The sequence below is a fragment of the Microtus oregoni genome, unplaced genomic scaffold (genome assembly GCF_018167655.1).
Source record: "Microtus oregoni isolate MIOR12 unplaced genomic scaffold, Mior012 000035F_ref0000213, whole genome shotgun sequence".
In the NCBI taxonomy this organism is placed as follows: domain Eukaryota; kingdom Metazoa; phylum Chordata; class Mammalia; order Rodentia; family Cricetidae; genus Microtus; species Microtus oregoni.
The window spans coordinates 21686067-21703129 of record NW_024543094.1 but is presented as its reverse complement, the minus strand read 5'-3'; the positions used below and the strand labels follow the sequence as shown (position 1 = coordinate 21703129).

At 43.6% G+C, this 17063-nt stretch overlaps 1 protein-coding gene across 2 annotated transcripts in view; it reads left to right on the top strand.

Moving 5' to 3' along the window:
* The window catches only part of Fam171a1 (family with sequence similarity 171 member A1), a 116489-nt gene that overhangs the window by 86923 nt on the left and 12503 nt on the right, over nucleotides 1–17063 (top strand). For both annotated transcript variants that reach the window (XM_041630807.1, XM_041630808.1), the window contains exon 5: nucleotides 3603–3779. In XM_041630807.1, the coding sequence (XP_041486741.1) occupies nucleotides 3603–3779 (177 nt within the window). The remainder of the gene's footprint in view (nucleotides 1–3602; nucleotides 3780–17063) is intronic.

The following is a 17063-nucleotide window of genomic DNA, read 5'->3' as shown; positions in this document are numbered from 1 at the left end:
ATTTTAAAAATCAGTCTTATTTCAGAGGAAAGGAAAAGGTCAGAAGGTGACATTAAACTGTTTTTCCAGTGACAAAATAGATCAGTTGCCTGAGAGAGGATCCAAGTTTTTCTGAGATCCGCTAGGAAAGGCAGCCAACCTATGGTGTATCCATAGTTATCCTGGGAGACATAGGGGCCGGGGCTCCATGGAGCAGAGCATCTGGAATACAGTAGGTTGCTGCAGGCTTTGGGCTAGTTTGTGGTCAGGCTCTCTTTGGCCCTATAGTTACTTTGCTTCTCCTACGCAGGCCAAAGACACTCCGCCTTCGAGAATTACACTCTTCTCGAAGTCCCTAAGAAAGACCAAGACTCTATACCATTCCCGTGGGTCTCAGTGAAATAGCCTCCACTAACACCAAGGAGACCCAGAGGGCAAAATAGCTAAGGTGTACCATTTTTGCTGACCCTGAAAAGTTGGTGCAAGATGACCTCATCTTTTATCCAAAATGCCTGAATGCTGAAGTGTTTTGAATTTAGGATCCGCTTTTGCATATTTTTTAATATTTGCAAAGACTTCACCAGAGGTAGCACCTATCTTTTAAATTTCAGAAAACTTCAGACTTCAGCCTGGTACTAAAACATAAGGACAAAGAGACTCTTAAGGGCTGGATAAAACCCACCTTGTTATAAGCAACCAATTGATCAGAAGGCTAAAGGGACACCATCTAGTGGCCCTTGCCCTCCCTCGCCTGGGTGGCCTGGCACATGTCTTTACCTGGACACAGAGGGTCAGGTAACATCTAGGTAGAGCAGGAAGGAAAGCCTTGTTACAGACAGAACACAGTACCTTGGGTGAGACTGGAATCTCATAGCAAGATGTGAAAGAGAAATCATTTAGGCCTCTAAGTCTGAGTCACTCGAGAATAAAGAAGTGGGAGAGTAGAGGGAGAGACATGGGGGTGGAGTAAAGTAGGAACGGCATTTCATGGAGCACAGAGAGAGGGCAGAGCCTTCAGAAAGCAGAGGTGAAACCTACATCTCTTCCTTCCTTCCTTCCTTCCTTCCTTCCTTTCTCCCTCCCTTCCTTTCTTCATTCCTCCCTCCTCTCTGCCTCCCTTCCTCCTCTCTGCCTCCCTCCCTTCCTCCTCTCTGCCTCCCTCCCTTCCTCCTCTCTGCCTCCCTCCTTTCCTCCTTCCCTTTCTCTCTCTCCTCCTTTCTTCCATTCTTCTCTCCTCTATCCTCTTTCTTCCTTTTTTCTTTTCCTGTCTTCAGGGTCCCACTGTGTAACCCAGGCTGGCCTTGTTTTGGCATCCTGGCTTAGCCTACCAGGTGAGTGCCAGGTACCGAGCACAGGTGCAGCCCCACGCCCGCCAGGCCTGCCTCAGCTGGCGCTCTCTAAAGGCAGCGGGTCAGCATGGGAAGCTAAAGCATAGTATTTTCAGTTCATCTGCTCGTTTCTGCGGGTTTTACTTCTGCATGCATGCAGCTGAGAATATTTACGTCCATACACTCAAGAGGGCTTCTCACCTACCCAGCATCCTTAGTTGTAAAGATCAGAGAAACAGCCCTCAGGGGAGTGGAGTAACTGGCAGGGGCAGCTGGCTCTAGAAACCCATCTCCCTAGATCAGGGAGATGCAGATGAAGAGAAAAGGGGATGTAAAGATGCTGAGGAAGAATGGAGGTGCTCTTTCTAGAACTTTCTACCTACCTGTTTGCAAGCAGGTTCTGCTGCATGGGGCTTAGCAAAGTAAAACACTCTTCTTCATTGAAACGTTGTGTCTGAAGCGCATCCAGCATCCCGTGAGTCACCTAACGTCTCTGGGTTTAAGGAATACCTCGTTGAAAGGGTCTGATGGCTAAGAGCAGTGCAGGGTAGGCCTGGCTTTGCACTTCTGTCACCTTTAAGCTGTGGGTATGTGTATGCCTCAGTCCACGGTGCATTTTCCAGAGAAGCATGGTAAATTCTGATCTTCCATTTTCTTATCCCAAAACAAAATGGTTTCTTAACTAAAATATTTCTGACCTCGACTCTGTGGTTCCAACTTCATTATTTTGAGGAAATCTTTTTAGCAGGTCTTCCTTTGTCATCGTGGAGAAACAGATATGGGTGTATAGTGGTCATTGTTATTTACAGATTACTCCATAGAGGACTTAGCCATTACATCATTGTTGAAACTGTAAAGTTCACTACATTTGGTTTGACTGTTTACTCTTAGTCCAAAGTGGAGACTGACAGGAGCTCAGATAGGTAGGTTAGTATATAGGATATATATTATATATATATATAAAATAAACACCCTTATAATCTGTCTTTCTACTTAATAGTAAGGCATAGTATAAATAGAAATAGCAGTAGTAAATAAATCATAAATAGTATTATATTATATAAGAGATCCTGTATTATAAAATACCTTAACGTTTTATCACTAAGAAATCCATCCTATTAAGGCAAAGTTGTAAAATTATGAGAAAATGTATTTTGTGTGATATTGTATTTCACTAAAGAAAAATCTGAAATGGATTGCTTAAGTATATAAATATCACTCCCATTCTCTTAACTTGTCTATAGACGGTCATTAAAGCACTGGCCTGGATAAAAGGTCTCTACTGGAGAATAACTGGGATATCAAATTCCTTATAAACAGACCAAAATAACAATGCAACTAAAACAACACATACACATTCCATGTCTAAGTTTCAGTCCTATACTTCTGGTAGAAGTAGTTAATATTTTGAACCAACCCTTGACAAAATTTTTGTTTAAAGCATGGTCTCCAAAATATGTGTTTTTAAGGTGCTGACTTGTTGCTGGTGTGTGTATAATATATCCTATAGATGTATGTCTTGTGATATAACAGAGCTTATTTTGTGAGCCTTTTTTCTGTAGCTTCCCCCAAACTCTTTATCTTGTATTAGAGAAGAGGTTTTTCCACCATGGTCGTACTCTCCACCCCTGAGAGGCTGAAGCATGGTGATCATGAGTTCCAGGCCACAGGGAAAGACTCTGCCTTAAGAAGGAAGGAAGGAAGGAAGGAAGGAAGGAAGGAAGGAAGGAAGGAAGGAGAAAGGAGGAAAAAGGGCTGGAGAGATGGCTCAGTGGTTAAGAGCATTGCCTGTTCTTCCAAAGGTCCTGAGTTCAATTCCCAGCAACCACATGGTAACTCACAACCATCTGTAATGAGGTCTGGTGCCCTCTTCTGGCCTGCAGACATACACACAGACAGAATATTGTATACATAATAAATAAATAAAATATTTTAAAAAAAAGAAAGGAGGAAAAAGAAAAGGAAGGGAGGGGGAGGAAGAGAGAAAGGAAGAAAGGAAAGGAAGGCAAAAGAGAGTGGACAATGAAGGCACAGTTTGTTACACCTGGAAGACTTGAACTTGGACTTCAGCTCTGCCTCTAACTAGTATACGCCCTCCAGGAAGCTACTGCCATATCCGAACCTGTTTCTTTATAAAATGTGGGTTTGAACTGCCTCATGAGGTTGTGGGTGTGAGGGTTACTGATGCCCAGAGAGCCCCTGACCAGTACGTGATAGTAGCGACTGTTTTTCCTCGGAGGGTTTCTGAAGCCCCAAGTCCTCCGAGCAAGTGATGGACATACTTCTTCCTTGCAGGAAACAGCACGCGGTATGACTTGACCCCCGTCACAGCCGTCAGTGTGCACCTGCAGAGCAGCAATGGAACACCGGTGCTGGTGGATGGCCCCATCTATGTCACTGTGCCCTTGGCCACACAGAGCAGTCTGAGGCACAATGCGTACGTCGCAGCATGGCGGTTTGACCAGAAGCTGGGTAAGCTAGCGTCCCTGAGCATGCCCTCTGGAGTCGATATTTTTCTTGTCTATTTTTTTGTTGTGGTTGTTTTGGTTTTGGCTTTTGATTTGTTTTGGTTTTGTTTTTAATTTAAAGAGGGATCTGTAAAGCCATGAGAGCTAAAATTGGCATTCCTAAACTTCGTCCTTTTAGTTTTTCTGAAGGTTCTATGATTTCTCTTGACTATATGCTCTTTTTTTTTTTTTACCTCCTGAATAAATGAAAAATATTTGCCAACATTGTTTGAAACAAGGAATAGTCCCCATGGTCCTAGAGAGAGATGCTAATCTATTTTTAATTCTTAGTCATTTGTCTGTACACACGTGTGTGTGTTGTCAGTTGCTGATTAAGAAGTTACCCTAAAATTTAGCAGCTTGAGATAACAATGAGCGTCTCGCATCTCACAGTTCTTGAGGTGGAGGAACCCAAGCATTGATGACCATGGCTCAGGCTCAGGGCCCCAGCAAAGCTACAGTGGGACCGGCAACCAGAGCTCTGCTCAGTTTAGCAAGGTTCTACCAGGCCTGGCAAGCATGCTCATGATTCGGCCATAGTCACAAGCTGACTGTAGTCCCTGCTGGTTGGTGGCCAGAGCTTTCTGCTCTTTGCAATGTGGTCCTCTACTTAAGGCTGCTTCCAACATGGCAGCGGGCAGCTTGCTTTCCTCTGAGCCAGTGACATAAGAGAAAGAGAGGCGAGAGTTTCTCAGGTACTTCAAGTAGAAGCTCTCCAGCCTTGGCAGGCCAGCTGGGCAGGCTAGCGGAAATGCTGTCAGGATCGTTCTGTCTCCCGCTTTTGCCGTCATTACAGCAGGGCGGTGTCTTGCCACGGCAGCATGGTTCTGCAGGGTCAGTGGCATTGGCTTGATGCAGTTTTCCACTTTGAATATAAATACATGACTCAGTTCACCAGTCCTTTACCGTTTGGGAGAATATGGACTAAGGCTATAGTAAATATCTTTGATCAATGTTCGAATGTTCATACAAGGCCTGGATGACGTTTTTGTGTCCTGTGAAAGTCAAGCTTATAACCAGCTCTTAACTATCAACAGAACATTGTTAAACCATAATGAAGATTAGTGAAAGTTTTTATTGGTTTGGTTTGTCTTGGTTTGAATTGGTTTGGTTTTGGGGGTTTTTTTGAGACACGGTTTCTTTGTGTAGTCCTGGCTGTCCCAGAACTCACTCTGTAGACCGGGCTGGCCTTGAATTCACAGAGATCTGCCTCTTCCTGCCTCCCAAGTGCTGGGATAAAAGGTGTGCACCACCACCCCCTAGCTAATGAGAATTTTTTATATCAAATAATATTTTTTAAGTACTTAACTCCTTGAATCAGTCAAAACATAATTTTAGCAAATACACTTAAGAGTAATTATCTTTGGAGCTTTCATGGAGTTTTTGATTTGTAGTAACTTTTAAAGATTGCTTCAGTTTAAATGACTGTATTAAAGTTGACATTGCTAGTTGTATCATAACACTATATTAATGCATACTGCATTTCTTAGTTAGGGTTTTATTGCTGTGATAAAACACCATTACAAAAGCAACTTGGGCAGGAAAGTGTTGTTTCATCTTATAGCTGTGCTCCATCAAATGGCTTTCTGGCCAGATATACTAGTACATGCTGAAATCCCAGCATCAGGAGGCTGGAGCAAAGGGCTCCTATGAGTCTGAAACTAGCTTGTGCTACACAACAAGACCTTGTCTCAAAACAACAAGAAAAGAGAAGCGTTTTTCAGACTCGCCTTCTTGTCCTTCTCTGGTTTCCTGTGGCAGGGCTGGGAAACCATTTTATCACCTCCTTGAGTCATCTAGCTGCCTCCTCTTTTCCCCTCCTTCCACTGGGCCTGCTGTTGTGTGGCTTAGGTTACCTTCTTAGTCAAAGGCTGAACTCCTACGTGGTACTTCTAAGAGCTTGTATCATAGCATGGCACGCAGGTCTCTTTGGAGCCAGGCCCTGTCTCTCTCTCCTTCCTAGTCACTGTCCAGACATACTGACACTTCCCCCTCAGGCCTTGTCACTTCACTAGCAGACCCATCAAAACTGTTCTGGTTCGTATCTCAAATGTTCTTCCCGTGTCTTGGGCTAAAAGCTTGGTTCTCAGTAGATGGTGCTATTGGAGGGGGTTCACACCCTTAGGAGATAGGGCCTGGGGGAGGAAATAGGTCACTGGGGCATGACCTTGAAGGACTCTGGCCTCTTCTAGTCCCTGGTTCCCAGCCACCATGAGGTAAGCAGCTTTGCTCTGCTATAATTCGCCCCAAACCCAAGGAGCAATCGAGCCAACTGACCATGACTAAAACTTGATGAACTGTGAACCAAAATACATCTTTTCCCTTTTCAGTTGTTTTCATAAGATACTTTGTCACAGCTTTGTAAAGCTCACTAAAATCGCTCTCCCGGTGCCCTAGGTATCACGGCCCCTTCTGCAAGTGTGTGCCTCCGTGGTACTAGCAATGTGTGGAGAAGTGACTATGTTCCTACTTAGTCATTGCCTGGTCCTGTAGTGTCCTGTCTACTTTTGTGTGGTTAGGAACAGCTCCCGGTTAAGGCCCTCGTTGATCAGATAAGGGTGTTTGCAGCATTTTTAAAAATCAAAGTAGAGCTGAAGAGGTAGCTCCTCTGCAGAGTTGAGTTCCCAGCACCCAATAAGGCGGGTCAAACCATCTGGACCTAAAGCTCCAGGGGATCCAGCGTCCTCTTCTGCCCTCCACAGGCGCTTCACACATACACACAATTAAAAGTAAAAATGAATTCTTTTTTTAAAGTCAGAAGAATTTAAGATATAACATTTGGAAACAAGATGACAGAGATGTGTGTGTGTGTGTGTGTGTGTGTGTGTGTGTGAGAGAGAGAGAGAGAGAGAGAGAGAGAGAGAGAGAGAGAGAGATTGGTTAGGAAAATGGTTGCAAAGGAGAAGATTGACATTGGATTCCACCCCACCCCACCCCCCTTATCAAAATCCTGGTGCTTATGTCCTTACTATTCTTATTTCCCTCCTTCCTGCCTCCTTATTTATCACATGAATGTATTTGAATATGGGTGAATAGGGCTGGGATATTAAAACCTGTGTTCCCAATGTGATGAAGCTTTCCGCAGGATTTGTTGCATGTCACATATGCCATGACAATGAATATATTAAAGAAGCATGCTCGCCCTCACTAGTGTACTCTGCATATAGTTAACAATAAAACTTTATTTAAATAATTTTTATGTCATGAGCTATAAAATGTCCCCCCAAATATTCCATGTCCTGATTCTGGAGCACTATGAATGTCATATTATGTGATAAAGAGGTGCTGGAGATGTGATCTAGAATCTTTAGGTAGAGAGGTGAGCCTATCCAGATGGACCCTTTGTCATCGCCAGAGGCCTCGGAAAAGAGGGAGACAGAGGAGTTTATGGGGAGACCAGTGAGCAGGAGTAGGAGTAATATGCTTAAAAAGTAGAGAAAGGTGCTGTAATCCTTGTACAGGTGCACATCGGATGCTAAAAAAGACCAGACCAGGAAGCTTCCCTTCCAACTCACCCTGCACACCTTGGTCTCAGCCCAGAGGAGCTGCTTTTGGTTTCTGACCTTCAGAGATAAGAGATTTAATCTGGAAAATATTATACTCTTTATTTTTGTGAGAAACTTGTTACAGCAGCCACAGAAAATGCATACAATATAGAAATCAGTAAAAAACCAAGGCACATTGTGGTAAAGTCTCTGCAACCTGAGGTAATCCTCATGATGTTAATCCTTTTTACACTGGGCCTCCTCACTGTATGCTCGATCTGTTTCCAGTAAATGGCCTTTAAAATTATCCTCTACCTCAGAAGACCTGACAGCCCAGCTCCTCTTAATTACAGACTGACTGCCCATACACATAGCAGAGCCAACACTGTATCATCACTCAAAAATAATAAAATTAATTAAAATGCGTTTTAGAAAACTTTAAAATTGGACAGACAACTCATAGAAACCATATGTTCTTCAACTTCCTCAATTCGATTAAGCCTACATATTTCATAAACTGTTTCGCTCTCATATTTAATCATTAATGTTATTTTCTTATTAAAATGTTTCAGTTAAATATAAAAGTTCCAGATCCTGTCTCAACAGTGCAATGGGAAGAAAATGCAGCATCTATTTCAAGCCCATCCCATATATTTATTATAATGATCACTTGAAATCATTTAATTCTTTAAATTAATTACTTTGGAGGTAAATCAAAATAATTGCCAATTCCAAATTGTTAAATACACAGAAAAAGCAAGTTATGAATCCATTAAGAAGACTTCACTTGAACCAGGATCATTTGGCTAGAGCCTAGAAGCTAAGCATGATTTTTTTGTTTTTTTTTTTGTTTTTTTTTGTTTTTTTTTTTTTGGTTTTTCGAGACAGGGTTTCTCTGTAGCTTTGGAGCCTGTCCTGGAACTCCCTTTGTAGACCAGGCTGGTCTCGAACTCACAGAGATCTGCCTGTCTCTGCCTCCCGAGTGCTGGGATTAAAGGCGTGCGCCACCACCACCTGGCTTAAGCATGATTTTTATATTTTTAAAAGATTGAAGAAAGAATCAGAAAGTGGAGGGAAGGGGAAAATGGAAAGATGAGGCCAATGAGCACAAAGCTCCCTCATGTACACTAAGAAAGTTCAGAAGTAAACTCTACAGGAATGTCAATATGGTTGACAATGCTATGTTCTTAAATTTTGTTGAGAGTCCATGTTGCATTGTCATCAAGAAAATGGTATCTGTGAGGTAATGGCATATCGTGTATTTTGATACACACATCAAACATCAAGTCATGCACCTTAAGTATATACAGCTTTTATCTGTCAATTATACTCAATTAAAATGGAGACAAGTAAAAATTAAAGAAAGATCTCAGAACACATGAAAATCACATAAAATGCATAGACACATACACACACACACCCCTAAATAAAGTTTTATTGGAATAAGGCCATGTCCATTTGTTGGTGAGTTGTCTATGAGTGTTTTCATCCTGTGACACCCAGCGAGTATTGTCACTGCAACACCAGCTCACGTCCCCACAATCCAAAAGCTTTACTAAGTTTTTTACTGAACACTCTTGTGACTCCTGATCCAAACACCTTAGCCGAGGAAACTCTCTGAATTTACTACTACAATGCAGGAGTGGTTTCTTTCTGCAGAAGGTAACTGGGGTGCTGGCTCCGCTGCCACCTTCTTGTTTGCTGTCACCTTTGCAGACTCCAACAGTTCCAGGAGTGACAGCTGGCATTCAGCATGGAAGGCATTCAGTGTAAAACTGGGACTCCCAGGGCTTTCACCGCTCTCTCAGTGTGGCTTCTGTGTGAAAGATAAAGGCACATTTTTAATACTGATCTAGTGAATTCATGTTTAGCTCTGATGCAGACCTTGTCTTGAATTGAACTGCACAAGTGCTCTTAGGAGAGACGTAGAGTTCTCTTGATCCCACCATTAGAGGGGTCAATATTTAATGTGGCCATTTAGTCATAGTTACTTTTTAAAAGATTTTTTAAAGATCCATTTTATTATTTTTAAATGATGTGGGGGTGCAAGTAAGATGGTGGGGGTGCCTGTGGAGACGAGAAGACAGCGTCTGTCCCCTACCCGTGTGTGTGAGGAACCAAATGTGGGTCCTCTGGAAAGGCAGCCAGTGCTCTTAACCACTAAGCCATCTCTCCAACACCGCAGTTGCCTTTTCTTTTTGTCTTTACTCTTTTTTTCTGTTTTTGAAGCAAGCAAAGAAATCCCCAGTATAAAGATCAGCATCTTTATATGTCAACCTCTGTTCATCAGAGTATGACCTAATAGATTAACACTTTATCAGGACACATGGATTGGTTCTTATTGACCACATTACAACACTATATATGTTGTATATATCACCACCTATACTCTCGAAGGACTTGTTTGAAGAAGCACAACATGCATGTTCTACATTGAAACATGTACACGTACACTCTCTGTGTGTTGTGTTGGAATGCCACTTGCAACATACATGTTCTACATTGGGACATTTGCATGTACACTCTCATCTGTTGTGTTGGAGTACCACTAGCCTTACTCAGCAAAGGAGACTCTCCACTTGGTAGATGTTTGTCCTATCTTTTGAGGCATTAGCAGGATTCTCTAACTTCAGATCCTCTCATAGGTTGTGCCCTATGGTCCACGGAGGTGGTAACTGGTTGGTAAAGCGAGCAGTGTCCACACTTTGTGATCTATGTGCAGGAGCCAGTTTGGCCTTTGATGTAAGCAGCTTTCCTTCCCACCCCGGGGAAGAAAGTTGGTCATGGCAAATGTGTGTTAGCTGGGGCTTTCCGGACAGTGAGGGCTAATTGTGTCCACTCCCTTTATGGACATTTATTCTTTCCTTGGTGTATAACTAGGGCAGCAGATGGCTTTCTGGAGTAGGGGCTTGTTTGACTTGTTGCCCTAGGGAATGGTCATGTATGAATAAGCAAACCAGGTCAGTGGTTTGAATTGAAAGTGACTGATACTGAGTAATCAAAGCATCAATAATGTTTTAGATTTGGGATTTGGATTTCTGCTGTTTAAGGGTCACTTCATTTATTTGAACCCTCTTACTCTGGTGAGATGCCAGACAGAAAAGCATAGGCTGAGAGTGAAGCTATGCTGCAGAATCCAGTTTTAACTGCCTTCCCAAACACAGCAGGCAGGGTATGTGTGGGTTGCTATAGAGATGGTGGCTACTGAACCGGCCTCTCATCTCATATGGTGCATCCATAGCAGGTACTTAGGAATACGGCCATAATTGCCCTGTGGAGTAGGCCTGCCTCCCCTGGGGCCTGGCTGCTGCTGGTATATGCTGGGGCTAGCAGTCTTTCAGGTAAGTCCTGGCTGGCTTGCCCTCTGGAGGTGAAGCTTATTTAAAATGCAAATCCATTTCATTTATTTGTCAGTGTAGGTCCATTGATGTAGCACGATATTGTAGGGGTGTTGTTCGGAGAATCAAGTGTAGGGGTGGGGGTAGAAGGGATTGAGAAATGTCTGCACCATTCTCTCAAATTTGATGCGAACCTAAAACTGTTCTTTAAAAAATGAAGTCAAGATCATTTTATATGCATCTCTGACCTCAAGTTTGATCAAAGGGTTATCTAGGTCAACGAGAGTAAGTTAGAGACTGCCAAGGACTTGGTTAATTGTGTTTTTTTTTTCAAGGCTGACCCAGAATTCTGACGTGGAGAAATAGATGCAGGTATTTAAAATCATGTAAATATTAAACCATATGTCTAGATGGAGGATCTCAGTTTGTTGTGGTTTGACTGACTTATAGGGATACACCGTGCTATAAAAGTTGGAAATGGAGATGTCTACTTTTCTAACAGTTTAAATACATAATTTTATGTGGCGTTAATTTTAGAACTATATACACTACCCTTTTTTCCTGGAAGAACAGATGTGACAATTAGGGGTATTGCACAAAGGAAGGAGTTGGCTTACCTGAGAGTGATATCACTATATTCCTAAGAAAGACAAATAGGCCTTTTCTCAGGGAAGCCTGCAGTGGAGGAACAAAGAGATGTCCTCATTGTGTAGCAAGAGTGACCTTGAACTTGTGACCTTCCTGCCTCTGCCTCCAAGAGCACCTGATTTTTGGAGTGCTGGGAAACTGAACCTAGGGACTTGTGCATGCTAGAGAAAGGCCTCTGTTTTCCCAGATATGAAAAACAGCCTGAGAGGGAATTGGGTTTTGATGAGATTTCTAGGTGGGAAGTGGATAATTCGTCTGCAAAGAGAGCTGGTAGAACTGGCGTGGCATTGGGGTTAATGCCGAGAGCCCAGTAAAAACCTTGTCTGGACAAAGATCCTGGGGCAGGGCACAGACAGACAATCTGCTTTGCTTTTTGAGACTAAGATGGGGCTGGGGGTTCATTGCTATAGATCTATTAGCATCCCATTGCAAAACTCCACCCCTAAGGATGAGAGTTGGAGTTAGTAATATTTGTGCTGCCCTGTGCAGTGATCTAAGAAGACAGACAATTGTTTTGCAGCGTTGCCTAGGAACTCAAAAAACAGCCTTGTAATTGTCATGCATTGCTAAGCACTCTTAAGGCTTTTGTGTTGGTGGCCTCCTTGGAAAGATGATTTTCAGAAAATTAGTTCTTGGGTAGCTGTGGTTTGGGGCATTTTTGTTTGAAAACTCTATTCTTAGGGTGTTGGTTTTCTTAAAGTACCACTTTGCATAGAACTAGAATTTACCATGCTTGGATTTAACCAAAACCATTTTGGGCAAGCCTGACAAATGTGTATTGCCTGCTTTTGTGGTTTGAGAGTTTACAAATCAGTCCTTCTCAGAGGATCCCTGTATTCTGTGACAGTTACCCATTAGCTACCGCTGATGGAGCTGCTGGGGGATGTGTGGCAACTGCATATCCTTCAACTGACGTTTCCACTGCCAGAAAGCGTCTAGGCCTTTCAGAGTCTGCTTTTTGGCCTGGGTTTTCAGCAGAAATTTGATGTTTGTTCTACGAGCCTAAGTGAAAAATAACTAGGACATTAATATGCCCTAAGTTATTTTAGAATTGTTGTTGTTGTTGCTTGAAACAGTCTCATGTATCCCAGACTGGCATTAAACTTGTTGTGTAGCCGAAGATGGCCTTGAACTTCTGATTGTGCAGCCTCCACCTCCTGAGTGCTGAGATTTCAGGTGTACAGTACCACATCCAAACTATGCTGAGGACTGAATCAGGGTTTTATGAATGCCAAGCAAACAAGCACTCTACCAACTAAGCTACACACCCAGCCGACCAGATCTTTATCTGTGTGTGTGTGTGTGTGTGTGTGTGTGTGTGTACCATTTATGTGCAGATGTTGGTGAAAGACAGAGGAGAGTGTCAGACCCTTGCAACTGGAGTTACAGTTAAGAAACCCAGTATGGAGACTGGAAGCTAAACCTGGGTCTTCTGCAAGAACAGCCAGTACTGTGAATTATTGAGCCATCTCAAGCCCCCAGATACGTGTGTGTGTGTGTGTGTGTGTGTGTGTGTGTGTGTGTGTATGTGTGTGTACATAGATATACTTTTTTTGTTTTTTGTTTTGTTTGTTTGAGACAGGATTTTTCTGTAGCTTTGGAGTCTGTCCTGGAACTTGCTCTGTAGACCAGGCTGGCCTTGAACTCACAGAGATCCACTTGTCTCTGCCTCCCTATTACTGGGATTAAAGGCATGTACCGCCACTGCATGGTTCAAACCCCCAAGTATTTTTAGCATACATTTACACCCACTTCCTTTCACTTGAGAGAGAAATACCAAGTGAAGGTCTCTTTGATGGGTTTATACACGTCATCTACAGTTTCTAGCATTACAGAGAAAATAGGGAGCCACAGACCAGCAATCACAACAAATTGAACTTGTACATCCCCTCCTCATGGGGTGTCTGAGCTAGAACCAGTTACTTAGCCTTAGTGGGCCTCTGATTTCATATCTGTGAAGGAGTACGGTAGCCAGAGTCCCTATGCCATAGAAATATGATTAGAGATAAGCTACAGCAGGGTCAGGAACCTAGGGAAATCCTTCCTAGCTGCCCTTCTCCCTCCTCTCTCCTCCTCCCCCTCATCCTCATCTTCTCCGCCATCTTCTCTCCCTCTTATCCCTCATCTCTCATTTACCCATCTCTTTTTCCTACCTTCCTCTTTCTCTTCTCCCTTCTTTCCCCTTCCTCCTTTTCTCACTCCTTTGCCTCCTTCTTCTCTTTCCCTCCTCTCTCTCATCCTCTCTGTCTTCCTTTCTCACTCCTTCGCCTAAGCACCCTCAATGTCCTTATCATTACTATTAGCCCATATACAGGTTGATAATTTTTGGTGCAGTATGTGAGAAAGAGGGGCAGTCGCTGAAGCCTATCATTCTGTTACTGCTGCACTCCAGTCCCCTCTCAGGAGGAGTCTCTGGGACACTCCAACCACCTAGCCCCATGTCAGTGCTCATGTTCTACTGGGTGTTCCATATTCACTGTCTGAAGTTGAACTTCCAAACGACTCCTGAGTTCAGGATAGGTGGTCCCTCGTGCAGGATGTGTCTAATGTGTGCTGACTCCTCATCTCTGCTCCTTCCAGTCAGTTGAGCATCACCGGCTTCATGGCAACCTGTGCCACCATCTTCTCTTCACAGGAGTCATAAAGAACCTACCAGTCCACCATGAATGGGTGACTGTGGTTCTTCCAGCCTCCGTCTTGGGTCACCCCCTCTAAAATCGTCTGTATGTGCATATTCATAGGCACACAAGCACACAGAACAAGCTCAGCACATTCAGACTGTGTCACATTGCAAGTCTGGCAGAAGTTCCCCTGCTAGTGCCGCCATATACCACACAAATATGATCATCACAACAGCCCACACATTTCAGAAATGCAGTTTGAAGTTAATCACAGTTAAAGGGGGAAAAAAAGAAAGGCCACAACTAAAAAAATTAGACCCAACCAAAGTTTAATGTAGTCACTTCACCGGGTATATCCATTAATAAGACAAATATTTCTATAAGCCAGTGTCTTTCATTGTTTTCAGACCAAGCCTGAGGTAGGGATCCCATCTTTCCTATCAGACAACAGCTGGAACCTAGCCCAGGGAGTGCCTAGGGCACACAGTGTCCAGGCCTGGATGTGGAGAAGAGGGGGTGCAGACTACAAATCCTCCTTTCCTGAGATACGGATCTCTGTGCATGGGAGAGCCCTCCACTGAGTGTGCAGTTACCTGGGGGTACAAAGCAAAAGCCACTTGTCCCCCTACTTTGTTCAGCCCATCTGACACTTTGGGAATCTCTATCTGTTGTCTTTTAATTCTCTGCCAATATTTAAAAAGCAAACACAGACTTGCCTTGGACTTCTAAGCTTGGATTTCCTTTTTCACAAATTGAACAAGTACCAGGAAGCTGGCTCAGTGGGTAACAGCACTTGCCACCAACTTGCCAGCTGGAGTTAAATCCCCAGGCAACATGGTGAGAAAGAACTGACTCCAGCAAGTTGTCCTGCGACCTCCATAGAGTGCCATGGTGTTCGTGCACACGCAAAATACAAATAAAAGTAGAGAGATGACTGAGAAGCTAAGAGCACTTGCTGCTCTTCTGGATGACCTGAGTTTGGCTCCCAGTACCAACTCAGGTGACTCACAAGGCACTGTGAACCCATGTTCAGGAAATAGAACTCCTTCTGGCCTCCATGGATCCCCTCACATGCCTTTTATCCACTCACACAGACACATACATATGCATATAAATAAAAATAAGTTTTTTCAATAAATAAATGTGATGAAAATTTAATTGCACAATTCATTTGTCTAGCTTTCCCCCTGTTTATGTGGGTGTTTGGCCTACAAGTATGTCTGTCCACCACAGCGCCCATGGACGCCAAAAGAAGGTGTCAGATACCCTGTTACTGGAGTTGCAGATGGCAGTGAGGGCCATGTGGGTACTTGGGATCAAACCTGGGTCCTCTGGAAAAGCAGCCAGTGCTCTTACCATCTCTCCAGCCCCACGGCATGCATTTATGGGGCATCTTCTTCATGCCGGCCCTCTCTCTTGGCTGCAGGCTCGGAAATAAAGCAGTGAAGCAAACTGACTCAGGAACTGTTCCTCTGGCAAGGTTTTTATTCTTAAATGAGGCAGCAGAGCCATGTGCTTGAATGAAGTCGGGACCACAAGACAGTTAAACAGTGTTGTCAGCGGAGTGGAGTCAGAGCCTGTGGAGAGGATATGTGATACCCTAAAGACATCTAGAAGCCTTCTGTGGAACTTTTTAGGGGCAGAACAGGCTGGGATGCCATGGTGCACCCCAGGGTCTTGGTTTGAGCCAGTTTAGCCTCGCACACAGCAGCCGTGTGGCTGAGTACCACTTTCCATCATACAACATGCTGTCTGCTCATTTGACCCTGTCAACCCCTGGTATGGTCTGCCACGGGCTGAATTACTTCCTGAACAGATCATAGAGAATACTTACAAAGGCGCTTTCAGCAGTGGGCCACATTGTAGGAAATAGCATCAGGGTTATTTTAGGAAGTCCTCCAGCCCTAAAATGTCTTCATATCTGAAGACTTTGCAACTGGAAATGCAGTTGACAGGTGAGTGGCCTGACATCACCCAGGAACTTGTTGGAACAGCCCCCTTGGCTTTCCTCCAGATGTACTGAACCACAGTACAACACACACAGGCCCACATGGACACACACACGCACACCTCAGTCTGTGCAGATTCTTCAGCAAGCTGTGGAGATAAATGCTCTACCACACATGCAGGTTCCCTGTTGTGCCATCTTTTATTCCAAGACATTTTTCTAACACTGATGTCCATGATCCTATCTACTAACACCGAGGACTATGGTCCTGTCTCCTAACACTGAGGACCATGATCCTATCTATTAACCCCACTTGCTCCTTTGTGACTGTCATGGCATGATTTGCCAATTGCTGGGTGGGAACTGAACATAGCAGATAATAAACAAAATTTCTCTCAGGTAGGGCTATAATTAATTTCATACATTAGTGGTCTGCATTCTTGAAATCTCTATGTACCTGTTGTAAATGGAGGGTTCTCACTATGTTGTATCAGCATGACCATGTATCTGGTGCTTCTGGCTAGGTCTATAAGCTCTTTAGCCTTTCAAAATCTTTGATGTTTACCACTATGGCTCCTCTCCCAAAACTTATTTCTTAAATCGCCAAGCCCTTAAAGGGGAAGACAAACAGCTGATTAGGTTCAGTTCATTTTTAAGGTTAGCCACATACAGTGGCACTTGCCTGTAATCCAAACCGCTGACCAGCTTGGGCATGTGTAAGACCCTTGGCCAGATCTCCAGCACAAAAGTAAACTAAGTAATTAAATAAAATAAATATTTTAATTTAGCTTTAAAAGTCTCAGAGACCCGGGATCCAACTGAGCTAGGTTAAAACACTTGTCCTGCAAATCTGATGACCTGGGCTCAGTCTCCAGAATCCACATAAAAAGCTAGATATGGGGGCACACATCTGTGATCCAGGAATTTCTAGGACAAGATGGAGGTGGAGCTAGTAGAATCTGCCATAAGCTCCCCAGGCCAGCGAGCTTGGTGTAGGAAGCAGCAGAAATGAGACCAAGTTTCAACAAGGTTGAAGACTCCCAAACATTTATCTGCGTTTATACATGCACTATGGTACACACATGTTCAAACACATGTATCAACATACAAAACTAAAAACTTTTAAAAAGTTAATCTCTTCCTCAGAAACTACCATAAAATAATAAAAGCATGTGACTATAGTATAGTGATTGCTAGAGACCCCACCCC